This window comes from Tenebrio molitor, chromosome 4, assembly GCF_963966145.1.
Source record: "Tenebrio molitor chromosome 4, icTenMoli1.1, whole genome shotgun sequence".
NCBI classification, from domain to species: Eukaryota; Metazoa; Arthropoda; class Insecta; order Coleoptera; family Tenebrionidae; genus Tenebrio; species Tenebrio molitor.
Genome location: NC_091049.1, coordinates 18,175,613 through 18,185,768, shown reverse-complemented (window position 1 = coordinate 18,185,768; position 10,156 = coordinate 18,175,613). Strand labels below are relative to the sequence as shown.

Genomic DNA, 10,156 nt, shown 5'->3' with positions numbered 1-10,156 from the left:
GGTATTGCGGTATACACAAGAGCTCCTTTTTCCTAAACCCCAGTTATTTACCAATGTAATCACTTTTGTGGTCAATATATTTTACTCACACGTTGTCAGTTTTAATAACCGGCTACAAAGCTATGATTTTTCATAGTGAATCGATTATAGTGTTGCCGCTTCCAACTAGTTTTATGAAAATTAGGAATGTCAAAAATAATTTTTTAAAAGACCTAGATAACAGGGTGTCCCACCTACGATTTTCAGGTCTAATTATTTATGGACCGATTTTTGTGAAATTTGGAAGATAGGTATTTTAGTGAACGAAGAATAAATTACTGGGAATAAAATGCCCGATTAATAAAAATTGTAATTTTAAAACATTTTCCTTTATTTGAATCTACACAAAACTAGTGTCCGATTCTTACTTGTTAGAAAACATGTGTCTACACAAAAAATTTAATCAAATTAACAGTTTCTGCTTGAAGAAAACATCAATTATTTTGTTAAAAATATGCTAAAATATTTGAGATATTCAAATCAAGTCGCTTTGAAACAATTGAACGATTCTGCGAAAAATTAAATAAATTGACAGGGTTTTTCCTCTTTTTCTTGTAGTACGACGTCAAGGGGCTACGCAGTAAAAAACTAGAAAATGATGTTTTTTCCTAAAAAAATTAAACGGCCTTGGTTCCTTATCGTCACATGGCGGTGAATCTTCCACCGTGGGCTTCCCCTCTTCAAGATGCCTCTTTGTGCTCGTCTTTTTAGTTTTCTAAACATTCTCAACAAGACTCGCTTCTTAATGTTTCTTATCTAAGCAGCGTACTGTCATGTCACCTAACGCCTTATTTTTTACGTTGCAAATACAGGGTGATTTTGAAAGTTGTGCAGATATTTTAATCACGGACTACTGGCTTCATGTAGAACTCGGAAAAAATAAAATGACATTTATTTTTTGTGCTACAATTTTTCTTAATTGCTTTTAGTTTTCTACGTTGTCCTACAACCTCGTAGGTAAAATTTCGGCACATTTTAAAAATACACCCTTGTATATCATGTTTTATAAAATGTAGGCCAATGCGCAGTAACCTATAGGAAATATGCTTTAAAACAAGGAAACCGCATTGGTGTACGTTTTATAAAATATGAAATACAGGGTGTATTTATAAAATGTGCCGAAATTTTACCTACGAGGTTGTTTGACAACGTAGAAGACTAAAAGCAATTAAAAAAAATTGTAGCGGAAAAAATAAATGTCATTTTATTTTTTGACATAGAATTTTTTAAACATTTTTTTCGAGTTCTACATGAAGCCAGTAGCTCGTGATTAAAATATCTGCACAACTTTCAAAATCACCTTGTAGAAAGGTCAGAAGTACATTTTTAGTTTTTGAACTTACTTTTGTTCAAATTTATTGTAACTATTTTGTTTACAACACTTCGGTACTTGATAGGGAAAGCGTAAGTGAGAGAGGCGAACATTTGGTGAAACTTTTAACAAAGAATTCAGTTTGTTATTGACCTTGTCACATTTTTTGTTGCACGCAAAACCACAACCAAAAGCTAACTTTTAATAATAGGTACCTACTATGCATAATACTACGTGTGAAACCAGTTTAGTAGGATGATTCCCTAATGTGTTATTGCAACGTCTGTGATCACTTTTCTATTTGCCCATGCATTGCGTCACAGGTTTTGCCCATTTTCAGGCATACGTTGAAACCCGCAAAAAGGCAAAAATAAGATACATATTTAATTAACTAGGAGAAAAAACATCCTAAACTTGACCAATCAGAGTTGAGCACCATCAAGTTAGGATTACCGCAATTTTGCGTTGCTGAGATATCCAATTTTGAATCAATAATTATTTTTACTGTGTAGCAACCTCTATCAGATTTTTTACCTGTGAAGGGCTTCTGGGAGGTAAAATTGGAAACTTTATAACTCTGTTATGTGAGCTAAATGAGCTATTTTAATCATCTTGGAGTCTCTTTTGCTGTCGGCACATGCCTGTTTTCTATGATGGGGAGGCAGTTCTGGGACAGGCTGTATATGTAAGGCTTAACGGCTCCCTGGCTCAGGGTGGAAGTTAACAAAAAAAAAAAAAACTGATATTGACATAAATAAAAACTACTGGTTGTTGAACTGCTAATACCTTGTAAACCACAAAATACCAGTACTCGCTCCCCAGAGAAAACTGACCAATGCAAACGAAGAAAAATGAATGGCTTGCATAACAAAATTGCGAGACGTCAATCCACCAATTCCAGAAAGGGAACTCCAGGTGTTAATGTGAATAGAATCCGTTGTCAGAATGACATTTCTGCCAAAGTATCAACATCAAGATGTTAGATTAAAGCGTATGTCATTCAAGATGTCACACTCGCCATCGATCGTATGATCAATTTTTATTTTCTCAAATAAAGCACAAATGGCGGTGCCAAAAACAACCTTGTTTATTCTAATGCACGTGAGCTTATCGTAAAAAACAGGAGAAAAGGTATAACATAAGCCAAAAGGGAATATGAAACGAAAAATAAATACAATCAGAGCAAGTGCTCGAAGCGAAGTAATTGTAGCAAAAGTAAAACAATACGGTAGGTAGTTAAAATAGCCACGGCAAATGTATTGTGGGTTGCATTTTTAATTCCGTCGGGTTCATTATCGAAGGTAAAATAACAAGACCTGATTTTTTAATCGGATAAATTTTTCAATTTTACGAAAACTTTTTGCTTTGACAATTTTACGAGTTGAATTTGGGCATTTTCATTCTGGTTAGGCCTCCCAAATTCAACGAGTAAAATTATCTAAAGCAAAAATGTTTAAGTGAAAATTGGGAAATTTATCAGATATAAAAAATTAGGTCGTGTTATTTTGAATCTGACAGGAGTACATAGCATGCAATTTTAATCGCTTTTGACAGATGACAGAGTAGCAAAACGATTTATCCGCGATAAACATTTTTGATTGGATGAAAGCAAGCGCTTTGATTGGTTGAACACGCACGTTTGATGTACGCGGGAATTAATCACTCGTAAAATACCCCGTATACAGTCGAATCACAATTTTAATATTTTTGTATCAGTCGTCCAACGAAGATATGCCGAATAATTTAAAATTCGTTGCATCATAACTCGATTAAACAATTTTGTATTAAACTTCTATTCTTTACTTTTGCCGCAGTCACATAGTCAATTGTCTCGTGTTAATATTTAATATCTTCGTTAAAAAATGTTAAAACATTCATGGTAGTATAAGCGTAGTAAGAATTTCGAAGGTAAGGTAGGGGATTCATATATATTTCGAATGTTGTATGTTTCAGTGTTAGTGTCCGGTTATAGTGCTTTCGACAAACTTGTCTCTCAACAAAATAGTAAAAATGGTGGAAAACGAAACTAACAGAATTTCGGAGTTATTTGTCAACAAAACATTACTGATTACCGGAGGCACTGGCTTCTTAGGAAAAGTTCTTATAGAAAAAGTGTTGCGAACTTGTCCCGGAGTGAAAAAAATTTATCTCATCGTTCGTTCCAAATTGGATAAGACCAGCAAAGAACGCCTAAAACAAATCTTCAGCGGACCTGTAAGTCAAAAATCTTTTTTTTTTCTCTAATTTGCTGTTTTAACGAAGTTATTAACGCATTCATTTTGAACCATTAACATATCCAAAATCTAGAAACTTTTTTTCAGTTAGTAACATACATTGAACGAAATGTCTAATGTTATTTTTACTTTTAAGGTCAACCTTAAAATAAAAGTGTCACTAACTATCACAAAATTCCCTAAATTACCAAAACTGATTTTATTTGTAAAAAACATGATTTTAATATGCAAATTAGAAAACTCGTTTTATAAAATTTAAAAGACCACTGGTCATTTACAGGCACTCCTGCCTGCGGCAAATCTGTCTCGTGTCTTAATAAATATTAAGTTTTATAAAACTAGTGTTTTAATATACTATTACTGTCATGCTACTCGCAGCTCTTCGACCTTGTGAGAAAACAACAAGGAGATGCCCTTTTCAACAAAGTTGAAGCCGTCGCGGGTGACTTAAGCGCTCCAAATCTGGGTCTCGCTGAAGCCGATCGGAAAAAACTGACTGAAGAAACTGAAATTATTTACCATTCAGGGGCTTCAGTTAGGTTTGATGAACCTTTAAAAAATGCAGTTTTGCTTAATGTCAGGGGCACAAAACTGATGTTGAATTTAGCCAACGAATGTAAACAATTACTGGTGAGTTGATCCTTAACTGTTTAAAGTGTTATTCAGTCTTTTATTGCAGTTATTTTGTCACATCTCTACAGCTTACTGCCAAGAAGATCAAGAAATTCTCTGTGATAAAATATATGAAGCGCCAAAGGATCCCCATCGGATTATTGAGATATGTGAATGGATGGACGAAACAATTCTGAATGATATTGCGAATAAAATAAGAGGAGTGAGAGCTAATAATTATACATTTACCAAAGCCCTCGCAGAGGGGTTAATTAACGAGCAAATGAATAAATTACCGGTGATAATTCTGCGGCCATCTGCAGGTAATTTTAAAAGTTAAATTCAAGAACCATTTGAATATTATCACTCTTTAGTTATTCCGATTTGGAATGACCCTCTTCCGGGATGGACAGATAATATTAATGGTCCCATGGGACTTCTAATTGGAGCTGGAAAAGGAGTCATTAGAACAATGTACGGAAGAGGAGACTTTTATCTCGACTACATTCCTGTCGATGTTGCGGCCACTTGCATGATCTGCACCGCATACGATTTCATAACTCACAGGTACAAATTTATATACAGGATGTTCCAAAACCATCGCCAAAAAATGTTACACAGCAATTTCCCATACCAATATTAACGCGAAATCGTAACCAAACGTTCTTTTTTATGCGTCTGTGTTGTTTTACAGAGGTTTAAATTACCTACCAGAAAAGTGGCAACATTGCACAGAAGATATTCTGAACTTGATAATGATAAGCAGCAGTAATCACAGCAACCATTTTATTGTACTGTACAGTTATAGTAACGATCTGTACAGTTAATTTCAAAATTATAGAGTACACCTAATTTTCTACAGTGTAAAATGCACTTACATTTTTCGTCAATGATCAATGTCAATTTTGACAAACAAAATATTTAATCTAGTGGAAAACGCGAAAGTGCTCATTCTTTCCAAATTAGGAGAAGGGTGGTCGATCCGGAGGGTAGCCCACTATTATAACATCCATCGCCAAGAGCACCGTGCAGAGGATAAAACAGACACTATTATGGTGTTCTAAAATATCAACGAGATTTTATATTGTCAAACTTACCTAACCTATATAAAAAGATGACATTCAAATTTTAAAAAGGCATCTTTACATGTGGAAAAAACTGTAATAAATCGACTTCTTGATTTTTGAGGTGTATTCGATAATTTTGAAATTAACTGTACATTGCAAATTGTAAGGTAAATTGATGTTGCCAAATGTAAATTAAAAATAAATAAATAAAACGAGCGTTTAGAAAGTCTGGTAAAAGAAGGAAAACAGTTTATTTTTTTATGGAACATGTCAGTTATGTTCATGTGCCCATCTTAGAATAATATGAACATACATACACAAGTAGAGTATTTATGATCTCTTTGTTCCAGCCTTTGCAACTCTATCTTCTGGAGACATACAAAAACTTTTCTTTTAACGATTTACTATTCAGGATAGCATATTTTATGATGTTCTGTAAAGTTTTGGCTGCAGTTTTGAAACACCCCGTATATTTCTGATGGTGAAAATTTTCACTTTAATTGTTTTGCAACATTTCTTTAATGAGAATGAGTAATTTTTTACATCTTAATTTCAGTTTTTGTATTTTATAGTCCACCTTTATTTTTCTAAATTTTCAAATGCAATTGTAAATATAAAACACTACTGCCTTTGCCTTTTAAAAATGGCAACTAATTTTTTTTTCAAATATTTTTTCATGATAATAATAATATTTCATTTTCGATGTATTGTAATGTATTTTTATAAATATTTATGATAAAACTATTTCCGTAAATGTGTTTGAAAGACGAACATAGGTATAGTACTCTAAAATTTAAAGTGCTAATTGAAATTTAATGAATCCAGAATTTGTAAATACGTAGGTACTTCGGTGGGCATGTTCATTGGACTTTATTTTAAGTAGAAAGTTGAAATTTACTCATTAAAGTGTTTACATCTAAATAATAACCTACTTATTCTGCCTAAAATCAGGAAAATCGCACAAACACTATTATCTACAAGTAGAAAAAATTAGCAATCGGTTACCCGTCAAAATATAACCATTGAAATAACAATTATCAATCAATAACATGATTTGATTAAAAAATGGATTTCATAACAATTCGTAGCTACTAATAAACTTTTTTATGTTTAAGATGCCGAAGAGTATACAATTTGACTTCTTCAGACGAAATCCATATGACATTTCGAGAAATGTACGAATTAGGAAAAAACATTGTTACCACAAGTCTCCCATTTAATACGTTCCTTTGGTATCCGGGTGGCTCCATGAAACAATCTCGGCTTCACCACAATATCGATTTTTTCTTCTTCCAGTTGTTGCCAGCTATACTGATAGATCCAATTCTTCTTGTGCTTGGATTTAAACCATTGTAGGGTCTTTAGTTGAAACAATAAAATTTTGTAGATTAATCACGTATACATTTGCAGTTTAGTAAGAGTCCAAAAAAGAATTTTGAAAGGGTACGAGGTTTTAGAATACTACACTAACAGACAATGGAACTTTAAAAAAGAAAACATGAAAACTCTTCGAAGTCAGATGAATTCCAAAGAAAAGACAGTCTTTAAATTAGAGTCACATGATGCGAATAAGGAAGAGTACTTTATGGACTGTATGAAAGGTGCCCGTCGTTACATTTTAAAAGAAAAAGACGAAGACATCCCACTCGCCATAAGACGCATGAAAATGTAAGTAAGTAACTTTCTTAATAACTCAGGCGAAGTTAATTGTTCTTATCTTACAGTATGCGTTACGTCCATGAAATCTTTAAAATTGTTTTCATTGTTGGACTGTTCTATTTCCTGTATAAATATTTTATAGCATTTTTAATTTGAAAAAGTATATTTTGTAAGAAATAAATAAAGGATTTATTTAAGCCGCAATTTGAAATAATGTATGGAATGCTTTACGAGCATAAAAAAAAACAGAGTGTGTCCTAAAGACGCATGATAGAAGTGAAACTTTTATATTCCAGGGAAACATTGTAATTATTCATCAATCACTTTTAAATAGCATACCTATTCACAACAAAATTGTATATTTTAATGAAGAAAATAAATTATAAACAACGATAACACTAAACAATAACTGTGTTCTTTTTACATGAGATTTCAGTTAATCTCAGCTCACTTCAGTTGAGATGTGAGATGTGTCGTTCTTTTTAAGAAACTCAAAGTGAAATTATCTGAGATTTTTACTTCCCCCTTACCTCTAGAGCACAACCTATTTTAGAATCTCATGATGAGATTTGGGATGTTTTTCAATAACTCATCATCTGAATCGCTATCTGATGAAGATGAAGAAATTAGTAAACCACCATCATCATCATCTTCATCAAAAAATATTTGCTAAAAGAATAGTAGCAGTAAATACACAACAATTTTTTTTGTCTTTTGTATTACAATAATGTTGTTTTCTTCTTCCGTTGACATGTGAAAAGGAAAATGGACAAATTATCATAATACAGGGTATTGGTATTGCTATGAAAACTTGTGTTGTGTTCAATATCATCGTCAAGAAAATAAAACTTAAACATCCAAACCTAACCTCACAAATTTTGGTAGAGCGCCAAAAGCGGACTCTAAAAGCAGTTTCTATTGAAAAATACAGATTTTTGGTGTTTATTTAAAAACAGCATTGGATTTAAATAATGTTAATTATTTATGCCTTGCTCCTTATCCCTCCAAGTCATCCATAATGATATATTTTTTATAGAATAGGTACATATTACGGACAATGATATTACTTAACATCAGTAACGAGCATCATAGTTTTCACTTCTGTCGTGGGGTCTTAAGCACACACTCTTTTATTTATTAATTTTGCTGGTGCTAGGTAGTTCTGTGTGGTGTTTCTGGTTTTTAGTATTTTGCTGTTAGTGGAGGATTTTATACAATTCTGCTGACATCGAGGAACAATGGAATTTTTTCCTAAATACGGTTAACAGTTTAACTACCAAAAACACAAAAACAGTAATGGGGAAATGTTTATTTATGAAACCTTGAATTACAAACGAGCTGCTTAACAAAAAAAAATAAAAAAAAATACTCTGGAATAAATTTAAACAAAGTAAGAATAACAATGAGAATTCAACGCACGTGTCAAAAAACAATAAACATAAGAACTGGACTGAACAATCGCTAATTACTATACTTGGGCCAACCAACAGATATAGTAATAAAAAAAGGGGGATGTGGCCTAGTTGCGTAGAACGATATACGCCGAAGCCTGTTTCACAATGAAGCAGGTTCTTTCTAACAAATAGAGAACCAAAAGTCTTGAAAAAAAAACTATTTTGTAATACAAATCGAAAAATGCCAAGGAAAACAAACAAACATAAACACGTGGTCAAACTCCCGAAGCGAGGTTAAAACGAATGAGATGCCGGATGCCGTAATTTTTGTGGATGTACTACATCAGGCTTTCGAAAATGTGCGCACTTTTTGAATAAGCCAATTGGAAGCTGTTATTTAAAATACGCGGGCACTAGGGGGCGCTTTTATTACTAGGTATATCTGTTGGTTGGCCTAAGTATAGATACGGTCAATGGCCAAATAAAACTGGGACACTTAAAATTTAATCTATGTATGTAAATCAGACTACTGAATTGTCAATATATTTGTCAGTATCTATACAATATGTCATACCAAAGTTAACCTATTTGCATGGCCTATTTGTGATAAAGCCGTAATTAAACGATGCAAATTTGTAATTTTTGACTTAAGTGATTGTCATTTTTGTCCCAGTTTTATTTGTCCACCGACTGTACATGGTTCAACTTAATGAAATGAAATTTTGAATTTTCGACTTTTAATCGACTTTCAGCGTCCAATACTCCTCTGTGCGCCATATTGTGACACGAAACGGACACCTATTTGCATTATACGTAGTACCTATTAAAGATTAAAGATTGATAAATACATTGAGATCATTGCTTTACCATCAGTGTCAAGTTTAGACATTGTCACATCAGGTTCACACCACACTAGATGGTCAACATCGGGAGCGAAAATTTAAAAAATAAATCCAAATATGTACATACTTACCTTTTCATAAGTTGATCATCGCGGCACGCCGGCCCTGCCCCCAGGGAGTTCCCGTCAGCCGAGCGCAAGTATCTTCCCAATAAAAGAAAGTTGCATTGCGGGTGATTATTACTGATTATGTCAACCTGGGTTTACGACCTCCAGGACCCCCAGGTAGTTGAGAAGTATAGTGGGCTGCCTAATTACCGAATTTGACCTGTTTTGTTGACACTTTTGTTTATTTTTTTGCTACCAATCTAACTTGTTTTTCCAAAAACTGAGACAGTAGCCCCATGAGATACGTTCTTCTGAATCCATTGCACTTTTTAAATAGCCTCTAAATAAAAAATTGAGCAAAAATAAGGGAAATTATTGAAAAACGTTATTAATTTTTTTTAAAATAATGAAGCAATTTTTCAAAAAACTGAGACAGTAGCCCCGTGAAATACGTTATTGGTTAACAAAAAATATAGTCACCATAGCTTCAAACATAAAACTGTGGAAAAATAATTAAAATCCGTTTAGGGCGCTTTACCATTGCTTGGCCAACCACTAGGCAACGAGTTTTATAAAGGTTGATTTGGCGCACGAGTCCCAAGTGTAGAAAACGACCCGTAGCGGAGTTTTGTATGGGACGAGTGCGCCAATGCCCTTATAAAACGAGTTTTTTTATGTTATTTTTTAGAATTTTTAAATAAAAAAAATTAAATTTTCAAATTTTGTATTAATTGCTAATTCAAGGTAACGGATGCAACTACATCTGTAACAGAGGTTCAAAAGTAGAGTTTGAACATTAATATTGGAAGTTTTCTGGTGTAAATGACAATAATACACTGAAATATTGATAAAAATTTTGAATTGAACTACGAGTGCTTTAAGAGGTAGCC

General features: G+C 33.2%; 1 protein-coding gene across 1 annotated transcript; it reads left to right on the top strand.

Moving 5' to 3' along the window:
• The first annotated feature begins 3,274 nt into the window (after positions 1-3,274).
• LOC138129055 (putative fatty acyl-CoA reductase CG5065) lies at positions 3,275-7,127 on the top strand. The gene is made up of 7 exons (XM_069045299.1): positions 3,275-3,565; positions 3,964-4,215; positions 4,265-4,520; positions 4,572-4,764; positions 6,380-6,616; positions 6,675-6,932; positions 6,989-7,127. The coding sequence occupies exons 1-7, from the start codon at positions 3,362-3,364 to the stop codon at positions 7,077-7,079; spliced, it is 1,491 nt and encodes a 496-aa protein (XP_068901400.1). The 5' UTR covers positions 3,275-3,361; the 3' UTR covers positions 7,080-7,127.
• The last annotated feature ends 3,029 nt before the right edge of the window (positions 7,128-10,156 follow it).

Excerpts from the sequence above, each read along its gene's own strand:
- LOC138129055 (XM_069045299.1), top strand. The coding sequence starts at position 3,362 with ATGGTGGAAAACGAAACTAACAGAATTTCGGAGTTATTTGTCAACAAA. Across the intron at positions 3,566-3,963 it reads AACAAATCTTCAGCGGACCT|CTCTTCGACCTTGTGAGAAA; the intron begins GTAAGTCAAAAA and ends TGCTACTCGCAG. Across the intron at positions 4,521-4,571 it reads AATTCTGCGGCCATCTGCAG|TTATTCCGATTTGGAATGAC; the intron begins GTAATTTTAAAA and ends ATCACTCTTTAG.